Here is a 14,721-nt window from a genome sequence, read left to right as displayed (position 1 = left end):
AGGAGAACTATTAGATAATTGACAGATGAAAGTTAAACACATGATAGGTAGAGGGAATATGATACGGAGAGACACAGGCTATCTAGAATATAGATGATTCATAGATGGAACAAGGGCACATGATAGCTAGGGGATAAATAATCTATAAATGGAAGTTAGACTCAGAACAGTTGCAGTATAGGAGATCCTTTGATGGGAGATAGACTCAAGATAACTACCGGATACATGTAAACATAGACATAGGATGCTTATCAGGCATATAGTTTGATAGACATAAGAAGGCTACAGCAGGTAGATGCTATAAATTGTAGAAAATTTTTTACTTAGTAAAATAATGGTCTTATTTGGTTTTAGAATCCAGCTTTTCCTGACTGAAAAATGGAGAGGAATACACAAAAAACGAGGAGGTAGGAATTTGTAATACAGTTGGCAAAGCTTTCTGTTCTGACCTCTGTTGGTATTTCAGATGTAGACAAACTTTCTCAGGGAAGCTGAGGGTAGATTGGTCTCTTTTGTGGGTTTTCTATTCTTCCAGTTTTATTGGAAGACCTAGTCAGAATTACTGTTAAAGCAGGTGAGAACAGAAGGAAAGCTAAGTCTTGCCATTTCACTCAAACTAATTCAGGTTTAATTTAAGTGATTGCTAAACAATGCCAGACATTGTATTAGGCTGTACTGGGAAGACATGGAAATGGATTGGTTTTTACTTTTAACAGCCTTACAGTCAAAGGATGGGAACACTGACTTTCATTTCATTGTTTTAATAGAAATAGATCTTATTTGTTGGCTTGTTCATTTATCATTTATTTTGGAAACTAGCTCATGATATTTAGCCCAAGACTTGCATCAAATCCACAATCCTTCTGCCATCTCACCTGAGTACTGGGATTAAGGCCATTTTCTGACATATCCTGCCAAAGTAGTTATTGTGTATAATGAAGACCTTGGATGTTATAGGAATGAAAAAGATCTGTCTTTCTCTCGTCTTAGTCCTCCTATGGGGCACCATATCAGTAATTAGCCTCAGCTTTACCATACATAAATCTCATGTTTACTTCTCTGTAAATTAGTGGTGCCTCTAATCCTTGCCAGAGGATAACCCATGAAGATATTCGCAATTTGCTGAAGAGAATTCAGAAACTGATGAATAGAATTCAGAAACTGATGAACAGACTTGGATATGGATCATCTAGAAAGAGACCCAGAGAACAGCCTGCTATTGCCTCTCTGTCTTCTCAAAGAGGTTTGACTTAGGTCCATTTCCCTGATTCTATGCACTCTTTGTGGCTAAACTTTTCAAAATATTTTCTAGGCCATGCTCACTCCCTCACAATGCATTTCTTCTTCAACCCTCTTCAAGATGCCTATAGCTGCTAGCACCCTACTTCACGAGTTCTACACACACCCTGTTCTCATCACTTTCACAGAGCCCACATAAAGATGGAAGGAGAGAATCAACCCACCAAAGTTGTCTTTGAATCTCTACACATGAGTAATGGAACACATAAGCACCCCCTACCAAACTAACAAAGTATTTCTCTAAATTATAAGCTGAGAATTCTAATATCAGTAGTTATCTTAATTTAACACCTGTCATTTCTTTTATGCAAAGGAATGTTCAATGTACAAACAATTTATGAACAAAACACAGTTCCTGTTTTTAATACCTATGAAGAATACCATAAGACTGTTCTTCAGGTAAGGGTCTTTTAATTTGTTGTTTACATGTACATGTCGATCACATGAAATGAAAGATGCACTACATCACATTTCAAAGCACAGCTGGAAAAGAACAAGTTTTCAAACAATGATGAAACAAATATTATAACAATACACACTCTTAGATGGAAACCTAAGCCACGTGAAGGCATCTTTTATCCTATCAAGCACTTTTATTTAAAAAAAAAAACAAGGTAGGTAGGTATCATATATTGAAATTTGTGTTGTGAAGAGGCTTCAGAATATCTCATTTGAAATCTGTCAATACTTTTATGAAACCAAATGCATATTTAAACTATTCTAGAAGCTGACTATAAACTGCAGATATGGTTGTAGGCAAAAGTGCAGGCTGTGGGCTGTGAAACTGTGAGAGTCACTAGTCTACAACCTTTTAGCTTCTGTCTGGTATTAGTAACTTCCCTGGAAAACCTTTTCTTAGAGAAGTTTTTTTTATCGCACAAATATGTCGTAAGTATGATCACAGCTGTTTTTAAGCACAAAAATGGGAAAACTAATAATTTTAGGGCCTGTGGAAACTGGGACACATTGATTTGAAAGTTTGACTCATGAAAAAATTGAAGTTTTTGTTTTTCAATTGAGCTGGGGGTTGTTAGCTCAATAACAGCACTTGTCTATCATGTGGGAAATCCTTAATTCAATACTCAGCAAAAGTAGCATAAAATTTTTGATTAACACAATGATTCTAGGAGGTGGTCAGTTGCTATTTATGTGCTACAAATATCTCCTCTTGCATGAACCTTTGGGTGAGGATAAACTCAAACCAGTTCCAAACCACAGCAGGTAATAAGAGAATATTTGAAACTAATGGTTCGTTTCATTAATGATTATGGTATGGAGATATGCATGATCACCTATGAGTACTGGCTCCTCTAGCAGAGGATGTGGGTTTAATTCTCATCACTCACACTGCAGCTCACAATAGTCTATAGTTCCAGCTCCAAAGGATCTGATGCCTTCTTCTGGCCTGTATGGGTACCAGGTACACACATGGTACACAGACACATATGCAGGGAAAAACACTCATACACACAAAATAAAAATATTTTAAAATGTTTGTGCTCATTATGATACAATTTACTTTATCGGAGATTTATCACCAGCATTGCTCCTTTCAAAGGACTGATTGACATTTTGTGTTTACAATGAGGTACTGTTACTTGCAACTATTTATTTGTATGAATTCTATGAGATTGTTTCTTAAAATAATCATTTTATTGCAGAATAGGGTAAGGAAGTACTGCTTTGAAATAAATATTGGAGTTGTTGAGGATCACACAAGTGGTGTCTGGATCACAATTCTAAATTTGAATGAATGCAAACATTGGATTAGCAGTAATTCCTAGAAGAGCCCCGCTTTATTTGTCCTCTTCTTAGAGGTGATACTGAGGCAGGCACACATGTATCCACATCTCCTTGCTCTGGACAACATTTTGGTATTTCACATGCTCTAAATGTCACCTTCTGGGAAACCTGACTTCACAGCATTATACATTAGAAAAGTGAGGACACTAACTATATGTTTAAGTTGAATACTAGGCTAAGTGTAAATGAATGTGTCTTTAAAAACTTTTAGCATTCAAATACTAAACATGTTTAAAGTATGACCATCTACACTAAGAGATGAATATTTCTAGTGTGTGATAGAAAGTTTAGTTATTGATTTTGGGTACACTGAAATATGTTTGTCCAAGTGGCACATCATTGATAAATATCTCATGCTTAAGATGAAGTAGATTCTGTGTAGGAGGCAGAATAATAGAATTTTAATTAAGGATGTGCCTACTTCATGGATATGTAAGAAATGCAATACATTTTCTGTGTTCTATTATAATAATTTATACACTTAGAAATAAAGCTATTATTTTATTATTGTTCCACTATTTAATTATGTTATTATTCTGTCTTTATTAGTCTTTTGAAAATATTTCAATTGTACTGAACATAGAAGGAAAAGTTGTTTTTGTATCCCAGAATGTGACACCTCTTCTTGGCTATCGTCCAGTAAGTTCTTGCAGCTTTTGGGGAAATGGGTCATTCTGGATTGTTGTTCATAAGTTAGTTCTTTTTATCCTCATATAAGTCATTGGTGTTCAGCTATGACTCTGTGACATCATCTTCTCTACTAGTTTCAGTGTTTAGTCAATAAAAACAAGCTGGGATTCAGGCAAAAGTTCTTACTCTTCCCTCACCCTATCCACTTCTCTCATGTGTGTCTAAGATGAAATGTCTGTCAGAAAAATAAAACATGCTTCTTGTTAAGAGTCTCAGAAAATGGCACTGAGTAGGGTTAATGCCTGACTTCTTTTGTAAGGACTGAGTGCTTGTATTTTCATTCTTGATTTAAAGAAAGGCCTTGTCAATATCAGGTGAGCATACACCTACTGAGCTAGTCTCCAGCCCAATGATTCTTTTTATAATGATACCACCTCTCTTCGACCAATGGAAGAATAGGTAACACCTCTTGGTACTTTATATTTCACATCAAATTTGTTGAATTTTTAATTTTTAACTTTTTGTCAAACTCCTTTAAAAAATTAACACACAAAATAATTGGGTTTCACTATGGCTTTCTTTCACTTATTTTCATTCTTTCTTCCTTTTTTTTTCTTGGCAAGGTAAGGTAGCATTCTATATTTCACCCCGCCCCAAAACTACTTATGTAGCCTCAGGATGGTCTTGGACTCAGGGCATTCCATTTTATAAATGGACCAATGAAAATATTTTTATTGAAAAAATAAGTGTCCCTTTATGGTAAAGGGGAAAGAGTTGAACTTTTTCCATAAAAATAAACAAGGACAAATTAAAATGTAGAGAGGGCTTGGGACTTGAATGTATGAGGAAGGTGCAAAAAAGAAAAGATTCACATTGAAAAGTGAGAAAGTGCGGAGTCAGGGGAATGGCTTTCTGGCAAAATTGAATAGTCACTGATTGTGTGGCACGGTTGTGTGGCATGCTTCTGTGGCACAGTGGTGTGGCACAGTTGTGTGGCATGGTTGTGTGGCACAGTTGTGTGGGTTTTTTTCCATCCAGATTCACTTGCTTGGTTCAAGACTGGAGACAACATTATGGGTGAGGAGCTGAGAATTTTTTCGAGGCTCATAGCAAAGAGGGAAACAAGACAGGGTGAGGATTACAGCATCTGTGGTCTCTGAGATGGGTAGGGAAGGATCCAACTGCTTGAGGGAGATAATGCACAGGAAAACTGTGGACAGAATGGATTGAAATGTGGAGTAATTGCTAGAGGGTAATGCAAACTGCCTGAAGCACTGCACCTGTAGGTATAAATGGCATGGGCAGCACTAAACACCTATGGCAAGGATACAGGACAGACTAATGGTATTAGTATTGAAAGCAAAATCTGTTCTTTCTCCTGCTCCCTAGGAAGATATTATTGGGACGTGTCTATTAAATCTTGTTCATGATAAACAAAAGGATGACATATCTGAGAAGATCATTCTTAATCTTCCATTGGCAAATATAGGTATGTATACATGGTTTTGTTTTCTTTTTTAATTTAATTTTTGAATTGTGTGTGAAAAGTAATACTTAGCTGAACAAATCCTTGCTCTCTTACACCTTAGTAGTTTTTGAAAAAAAAATCAGTGTAGTTGCTGATAATATAATTATTTAAGTTAATAGCCTATAATTTCAAATACTACATTTCTTACACATAAAAATTATTTCCTCTGGAGAAGTATGGAGGAGTTCAATGGGCCCTTACTCTCAGATGAGGAGCCCTCCCACTCGATGGAAGAGCTCAAGAGAGCTGATGGATGCTGAGGAAGGAAGAGTGGGTTACCTCTAAGGATGTAGCCCCTAGCAGTGATTCTTAACCTTCCTAATGCTGAGACCCTTTAATACAGTCTCTCATGCTGCGGTACCCACCCACCATAAATTTATTTTCATTGCTACTTCATAACTGTACTTGTGCTACTGTTATGAATGGTAATATAAATATCTGATATGTACATGGTCTTAGGTGACTCCTATGAAAGAGTTGTTCTACTCCCAAAGGACTGAGAACTGTTGCTCTAGTGGAAGGATATGGGTAGTATACATTGGAATTGTGTATTTTGGGGGACACAAACTTAGGAAGGACTGAGTGGAGAGGTGGAACTGGATCTGAGCTAAGTTAGAGGGAATGGGACATGAACATGATCAAAATATATCACATGCATGTATGAAATTCTAAAAGAGTCAATAAAATTATTTAATTGAGAAATTATCCCACCCTGTCTTATTCTTTACAATAAAACATAATTACAGCAGACTTTCTCTAATTTTAGTAGTGCTATATAAATTCTAGTGTATTGTGTTCCAGCTAGTGTCCTATTTTATGGATATAAGAATGATATCTCTTCTGAGTACCAGCATTTATGGAAAGAAAACTGTGTTCTTTAAAATATTGTCTTGACTAAGGAAGACTATTATTGTCTGAAATAATCCATCAGACTACATAACTTTACTTGTATCTTGCTCTCTTTAGTGGGAAGCCTAATCGAATTTTGCTGTTATATAAGAAAAGGAAACGTAGGTCAGAGTGGCCAAGACACATATTGTTACAGGGCCATGTACCAAGGGAAATATATATATGAGTATGTGAAATTCATTTTATACCTACAGGATTCTTATGATGGTAAGCAACCCAGATGATGATACTTACATGATGTTCATGAGTGCTGTATTCCCTGATTGCTAGCACACTTATTCTTGTATTACTGTCATTTGTAAAATACCTGATACCGCTACACTCACAATTTCTGGCTACATTAGATATTTAAAAATACTGAAATTTATAAGGGGGGGTCATATAGAAACATGGATGATTATGTTGGTAGAGGATGTGGATGTCTCCTCTGACAAAACAAAATAATTTTAAAAACCTAATCCAAAAAAAGTTTAATGCACTGAATAGCTTAAAGGGAGCTCTATGAATGACTTGAATAAGTTACAGATGGATTTGTAGTTTGTAAACCATACCACAAATTCGATTCACTGGAGTCTAGAATTCTAACATCATATCAAGGGCCAATATATAGAATATAAACACTAAAGCTCTATACACTGACCTGGGGAAAGAAGTCATTGCACCTAAATTTTTCAATAGATAACATTTATGTCAGCTGTTCTATGGGACCTAGTTTTTGAGGGTTAAGGAAATACAAGCTGAGAAATCAAGATACAAAATTAAAATTGACCCATAAAATATCTGAGTTAATCAGAGGTAAGGTATAATACTCTGTGCTTCATGTACCCAAATGCGTGTTAAAATATTTCTCCTATTTCTTTCTTGAAAGTTAAAGGTAAAATATCATTAAAAATCACTTGGACAGATGCATGAACATACACACACAAACACACACACACACACACACAAAATTTCTTTTAGATACTAACTCAATTATCCATAGGTCAAAAGAAAAAGATTGACATGAGCACAAAAATCACACATTTGATTTTCAGTATGCATGCCTCGTACATTAGTGGTGACCATGTGGGGAATCTGGGGATCTTACCTGGAAAGGAAGGAAGATAAAGAGAAGCCCATGGCTCAGAATCTTGAAAAATGCCAGTGAGGTGACAAACAGCATTGTGATGTGGAAGTTGTCTGCCTGCATGCTTAGCCAGGATAGCTTCTGATTTAATTGCCATTATGTCTGTCACCCTTAGAGTCATTTGTATTTTTCGGAAACTACGGTCCTAATAGTAGAAAGATTTGGTATTCTTCTCCAAGGCTGTTATGGGAGGAAAAGTACTATGTTGTGGGAAACATTTCTGTTCTACGTACGCCGGATGAGTCAGTGAGTATGCTGTATATATCTCTCCTATTGATGGGCACATCATTTTCACGTTCAGCTACTGGACATCAGTGTACATACATTTAGTATTCAGCAAGGAAAGAACAACTTGTATATTAGTTTTATAAAGTGAATTTTCATGTCCTCCCTCCCTCACAACCTTAGGTACTTGATTGTAAAGGCTTTTTACAGGTCAAAGGAAAAGCTAGTTATTAAAATGCATGTGTTAGATTGAAAATCGTTTAGTTTGTATTTTCAATGACATGAAACACTTTTCATGTCCTAGATACTACAGTAACTACCAGGGAATCACATACAGGCAGCCAACAGACAAGGCACTGATAAAAGGTGTCACGAGAAAGTGAGCTGGTAGTTTGTGTTTTGAATAGGGTACCCCCAAGTCTAACAAAGGCAGTCTATACAGAGAGTGCACTGACCTCAATTTGGAGAGTTTGAAGGAATAAAATTGGTTATGTGACTCAAATAAGGGAAAGAGTGAAGGGGATGGTGGAGACAGGAAAGTGATAGATTGTGCAGAACTTTGCTCACTGTAGTAATACATACAGAATTTATGCTAAGCAGACTATGATCTGGACTGAAATCCCTAGGCTGCTTTGTATGTGGAACATGAAGTATAAAGAAACAAGAATGGAGATAACCAGATGTGAATGGCAGGAATCTGGATTGATTTTAGTCATGGGGATGGAAACTCCAGGATTTGGAGTGAATGGATACAGGGATAAGTAGAAAATTGTAGACTGGGTAGTGTTAGCAGCCTAGATAAAGTGCTCTGTTTGGCTGTGGACCATGTTTCTATTGTGATGCCATAGTAGATCACTCCTAGATTCAATTTTAGAACAAACCACTTTTCCATATTGAAGAGAGTGAGGAAAGCTGTATAGAGGAGAAGACTGAAGGAAGTTGTCTGATTTGATTGCCTCATTCACTCTTCCTTCATACTAACCCTCTGGGATCTGAGTTTCATCTTCTGCCACAAGAATGTAGACTTCTAAGATCCAGGATGACTCAGCCCCAAGATCTGTTTCCTCTTCTGAGAAAGAGAAAACAAACTTTGCTTGTCCCACCCATATTCCACTAGTCTCCATCATGGGACCAGAAAGTCTATTTGTGATTTCCTCCAGTTTTTCTCTCTGTGCCTCTAGGATATTGTTTCTATACCAATCGATATTTTGGAACAAAAATTAAAGAGAACAGAGATAGCAGTCAGAGGAGACTTTATAGTGTGCTGGTGTAAAGTAGCAAGCAGTGAACTTGAATCAAAGTGAAATTCCTAGATCTACAAGTGTTGGACTAAACCACTGTATGTGCATAATTTGTTTTTATACCTGTAAACCTAGCATCTTTTTCACACCGACGTGACACTTGGATTAGTTATAACTTGAATATATAATGCATGTTTGAAATGTCAAGTTTTTCTAGTACATAGGTACATTTAATGCCACTTAGGGGGTTAGAAGAAGGTGTAACTCTTCTCAGTACAAAGCTGTAGATTTGATTCTCAGAGATGATAAAATGGTGACAACTGATGATGCTAATTTTTTGCAGGCACAACCAGTTAACATTCAAACAAATGGTGTAGTTGATGATTCCGATGATGACAGTACTATACAACACCATAGGTAAGAGGTATCATGGCTGTAAATAATGCAGAGCTGAAGCAAGTTTTTCTTTTGCTAAATAAAGCCAAAATAAGAAAGATTAAGAATTTTAAAATGACCAATTAGCTGTTCTGAACATACCATATCATTTAATATATTTTATTGTCTTCCAACAGAATAAACACGGATAAATGTTTTTTTATTTTTAATTTTTAACATGCTCAAATTATGTTTAAAACTACAGAATTTTCCTTGCATTTCTGTCTATTTTTCTCTCACCTACCTACCTGCCTACCTACCTAACTACCTACCTACATACGTACATCTGTATGTGTGTTTGAGTAGACCACCACCAATACTACTTCTAGTTTCCAGATCTGTATATTTTAATGTATGGAAGGAATCGTTTAACTACTGTCTGTTGCATCATTTCCTAGATTAATCCAATAATGGTCCTAGAAAAAAGTGACAGAAAAGAGCACATAATATACATCTGAGGTTGTTCCCTAATGATGCAGCAGTGGCTTATATCCTGTTCCATCAACACAGGACAAAGGAGCAAAACATTCACTTGCTCTCAGGTGTAAAGATGACTAGTGGAGGTCACATTATTTGTCTGTCAGTCTGTGTGTGTGAGAGTGGAGGGGAAAGGGAGGGGCAAGAGGGAGAAGAAGGAAAATGAAAGGGAAAGGAAGAGGGAGAATGGAGAGAGAGGCTCGAGGAGAAAGCCTGAGTGCAAGAGAAAGTGATAGAGAGCGAGAGAGAGCGAGAGAGAGCGAGAGAGAGCAAGAGAGCGAGAGCGAGAGAGAGAGAGAGAGAGAGAGAGAGAGAGAGAGAGAGAGAGAGAGAGAGAGAGAGAGATTTTTTTGCTTTCCGGGAACTCACTATATAAAGCAGGCTGGCCTCCATCTCACAGAGATCCTCCTGCCTCTGCCTCCCATGTTCCGGGGTTACATGAGTGGGCCACCATGCACAGCCTGCAAGACAATTCAAAGGCAAAAATTTGCCTTATGCTTTCAAAAGAAACCCAAGCTTTTCTTTAAGACAGTTCTGCCAAGCCAAGTAAATTTATGGTGAAAGATAGATTAACATCTGAAGTACATGGGAGAGCCAGAGGTCCCAGGTTACTTACTACCTTAAAAAAATGCACGATTGGGAACAGATGGATAAAAAGTAACAATATTTTGCAGCCAAGGCTTGGGGTTAAGAAAAAGTCCAGGATGACGTGAAGTGTTTAAATTTCAGTGACTGGTTTCAATTGAAAACAAGGAGGAATCTGAGTATTGTATGGTTGTCCATTAAGACCCAGTGCTTACAATCAGAAGCCTGTGAAGGCTCCGTCCGAAGCCTGCTGGCCACCAAGCCTACCGGCTGTGAAGCCTGCCTAGACAAACTGAATTTTGCTCATCTGTAAATTCACAACAGGGAACTCAACAGAGGCAGAAGGTGGATTAGAGGTTGCCTCTGGCCAGGTATTATGTGCAGAGTGGATGGGGACAGAGAGGAATGGTAGCTAGAACAGTGGAATACCTTTTCTGAGCTATGAAAATGTTCTCAAACTGTCTTGGGGTTGGAGATTTATCTTAGTGCTTGCCCAGAGTCAGTCGCCAGCATATAAAGAAATATGTAAATATGAAAGGGCTAAAAATGCAAAAGGAACTAAAATCATTATAGTCATCTTATGATCTGGATAGACCAGAAATCCTTGAATTGAAAGCTTTAATTGAGGTGTTTGAAATGTGTGTTTTGTCATTTTTTTTTTAAAAAAAGGATTTCTCCACTGGCAGGGAATGTAGCTCAGTTGACAGAGTGCTTGCCTAGCATAAACCTAGCAGCATATGCCTGTGATATCTGAGTTGACAGGTGGAGGCACATAGAGCAATTTAAAGACAATCATTGTCTGTGTATTTTGCCTACATGTGTGTCTGTGTGCCACATATTTCCAGTGCAAACAGCAGCTGGAAAGGGGTGTGAGATACTCTGGAACTGGAGTTACAGAGAGGTGTAGGCTTCCATTGAGGGAGCTGGGAATTGAATCTAGGGCCTCTGAAAGAGAAGTCAGTATTCTTAACTGCTGAGTCACTCCTCCAGCCCCAAAATAAAAATTCTAATGTCTTCCTTGACAATATACTGAGTTGAAGCCTAGCCTGGGATATGTGAGATCCTACCTTCAAGAAGAAATCAACATGTGTGTTGTATATATGTGCACACATACATGTTTATGTGTGTTCTGTTAGAATTTTCTCTAGGTGTTAGCTATTGTAAATAATATGCTTATGTTTAAATTATTTCACACTGAAAATAAAACCAGTAAGAGTAAAAATTGTACATTTCATGCCCAAATAATATCTGCAGATGGCTGCAATAACTCATTAACTGTCTTTTCCTGTTTTAACTCTTCTTTATGCCATCAGAATCTCATAAATATCACTTAGCACATTTACTGTTAGCTTATCTTGTTTGTTTATTTTTTTAAATCAGATGTATTACTATACCTCAACCACTCATATTTTGTACTGATGGTGGGTTTCTTGTTGCTTGACCTCCCAAATATAAACCTTGTTTTTTGTGTTCTTGTCTTTGAAAGACTAGAATAAGATTTAGAACCAAGACATAAACTATGTTGGCTAAGAGTTTTTCCATGGAATCACACCTCTAATCCTATGACACAGGACATTTTAAAGTTAGACATACAAAGTAGTGGGTTTACTTATGGTATTTCCATGCATACCTATCATTATACAATATTAATTTTAATACGATTTTATTCATTCTTTAAGAATTTCACACAATGTATTTAGGTCATATTATCTCCAATTTCTCTTCCTAATGCTTCACAGATCATTTCCTATGTATTTTCTCCTGTGGTGTGGCCATCAATCCTGTCAGAAATTGGTTGGTTGCACCCATAACATTGTAATGCCATGATTGTAAACATGGGCATGTCTTGCCATGCTAAGCATTATCCTTGATCACAGTGTTCACAGCTAGTAAGCCTGTTGATGAATTTCTTTCCTCAATCCACTTCCAGTACTATGAAAGTTATCCAGCAGTGAGGATGCTTCCTGACCAATACACAAAAGACATATGAATAATGATTTCTTTATGGCTTTATTAAGGTTTCGAAAACGCCACCGTAGGAACGAAATGCAAGCAGATGCTCAGGCTGAAGTTGTGAATGTGGAGGAGTGTCCTGAAGCAGGCACAGAAGTATGTACATTGGCAGTCACCCAGAGAACCATTGGGGTCTTTATTCTTGTTATGTTATTATTTAGTTAATATGTGTTATCAATATAGAAAGACTTTCATTTCAATAAGTGTCTTATGAGCATGACAGTTTCTGTTATTGTTTTCCTTACTGTAAGTAACTGCCATGCTTAGAATAGTCCTTGTGCTTATCCTGACCCTAAGTTGAGCATCTACAAATGGTTTAAAATAACATTTGACTAAAACATAAGCAGGCTTAGGGAAAACTGACATCATTTGATTCTTTTATTCTCCTAACTTGCTCTATAGCCTTAACCCTAGAAATTCTAGTGTCCTACAATTCATTTTTTTCTTACAGCCAAAATACTCTTACTGATATTTTCAATTTAATCTGGATGTGTAGGTGTGTGTGTGTGTGTGTGTGTGTGTGTGTCTGTGTGTGTGTGTGTGAAGATTTTGTGTCATTCTTCAATTACTGAAGTATATTGTGAGGTATGTCTAAGGTTTGTGACAGGTCTGCCTGTTTTTCCTAGTATGCCTGTCGTATTCTATCTTGTAAGTGAAATGTGTTATTTTCTGTTGGAAATTCAGGTTGAGATTGTAGAAGTTCAAGCAGCTACTCAGCGATTGCCATTTGAATTAGTTCAGGTCCGGACATCCTCTCACTCAAGCATAACCCCAGACTTAAGTGCAGCCACAAGCATAAGCGCTGGCATGAGGACAAGAACAAGTTCTTCATCTATAGATATTTCATCAACAACACCAGTATCATGTAGGCACAATTAGCTATTTGGATGTGGTCTAAAGAAATGGGATGACCTTCAAGGTCATAACAAGGTTTAAAATAAAGACAGTGCTCAGTTTATAATGGTGTGAAATCACAGATGTCAAGTCTAACTTTGCTGGTTTTCTATAAACTTTTGAAGATGATGATTTCAGAGCAATAAAGATAAATATCTCTTCACAGATTCAGTCAATCCCTAGTCTTATACATTCTAGAAATCCCAATTAGAAATGTGCAGATTCTCCTTCTTCCAATAGGAAGAATTCAAAAGAATTATTATTCACTTGCTTTTTCCATTTTTTGGCACATTTTACTGTTTTGTCACAATCTTCTCTGTGCTTTCTTCCTTAGCCCCTACAAATGGACAGGGGTATGTGATAGATCCAAAATATATGCTAGAGCCCCAAGACAGAGAATTTGAAGTAGGTCCAGAGTTCCTCCTAAATGACAGCCAAGATGCACAGGCCTCTCCAGAACAAGGAGAATGCACTGAAGAGGATGTGAAGAAACCCTTGGTAGAGGCAAAGATATCCAATCCTAAGGAACATGTAATTGATGAATATTCTGCACGTCATGATGCTTATTCAGATGATGATTTCTATATAATAACAGAAGATACCGAAGACAAAAAAGACCCTAAGTTCCAAGAAGTCGTTGTGGGTCAAGAACAAGGACATCAGAAGGCACCTGAGGCTGCCCCATCTTGTCCAACCACACCATTACAGGCTGTGCGCCCAGAAGCTGTGGTAGAACCCACAGTACGCACAGATTTGCAGGTCCATGATGCTGAGGTACATCTGAAAGTTTTTCAAAGTGCATTTTTTGCACCTCTAACATTGTCGAGCTTAAATTCACTTTTCCCAGGTTAACTTTATAGTTTCTAATCTACTAGCTTTTCAAATATACAAGAATGTTTTGTCCTTCAGAGAATAATTGAAGTAAGTTGAGCTGCAATGAAAATACTGGATTTCTACTGGTCCTGATTTTTCTCATGTGTGGGCAGATCTCAAGAGAGAGCAGCTCTTTTGAAGACTTATCCCAACCTTCTCCTCAGCAAACAGCAGCATAAGCTAGTTTCTTTTCTTCTGCTGGCCTTCATTTCTTCTATCTGTGATTGTGGATATAACCATGTATTTGGATAATGATTTTCTAAAAGGCAGGATTCTTAAATATACAGGATGATCAAGGAAGGAAGTGAGTTTGTATCAGTTATGCAGAATTGTTTGTATCTCTTACTGATCCAAAACACAGATACTCCACCTCCAATTCCCCAGGCAGTCGTCATAGAATGATAACCTAAAAGATGGTTGTTTCAGTTTAGCCCCAGCAATGTGACAATGGCAAATTCCTGAGTCTTGGCATCTTTGTTTTTGAAAAAGCCTTCTTGCCTTGCAGAGATTTTTTTTGAAGTACCATGAAATTTCATTGAACTATTTAGAAGAAAATTTATGTGAATACATTAATCCTTTTTAAAAAAAACTTTTTAAAAAAGTTTTTAAACTAAAATGTTTTAGGTTTTTTTTTCTTTTTGAATTAGTACACAATGAAATTCTCAGTGTAGATATGATTTTTT

The 14,721-nt window shown here is 37.0% G+C and overlaps 1 protein-coding gene across 1 annotated transcript in view; it reads left to right on the top strand.

Moving 5' to 3' along the window:
• Positions 1-378: 378 nt before the first annotated feature.
• LOC143433809 (uncharacterized) overlaps positions 379-14,721 on the top strand; it is a gene marked incomplete at its 3' end in the record, with an annotated part of 35,718 nt that continues 21,375 nt past the window's right edge. The window contains 11 exon segments of the mRNA XM_076706489.1: positions 379-407; positions 1,071-1,243; positions 1,613-1,698; positions 3,652-3,741; positions 5,122-5,221; positions 6,227-6,376; positions 7,411-7,541; positions 9,105-9,178; positions 12,277-12,367; positions 12,956-13,136; positions 13,500-13,939. Of these exon segments, the coding sequence (XP_076562604.1) occupies positions 379-407; positions 1,071-1,243; positions 1,613-1,698; positions 3,652-3,741; positions 5,122-5,221; positions 6,227-6,376; positions 7,411-7,541; positions 9,105-9,178; positions 12,277-12,367; positions 12,956-13,136; positions 13,500-13,939 (1,545 nt within the window).

This window comes from Arvicanthis niloticus, unplaced genomic scaffold (genome assembly GCF_011762505.2).
Source record: "Arvicanthis niloticus isolate mArvNil1 unplaced genomic scaffold, mArvNil1.pat.X pat_scaffold_887_arrow_ctg1, whole genome shotgun sequence".
In the NCBI taxonomy this organism is placed as follows: Eukaryota; Metazoa; Chordata; class Mammalia; order Rodentia; family Muridae; genus Arvicanthis; species Arvicanthis niloticus.
Note: the sequence above shows the minus strand (reverse complement) of the source record. Positions and strands in the feature narration are given on the sequence as shown.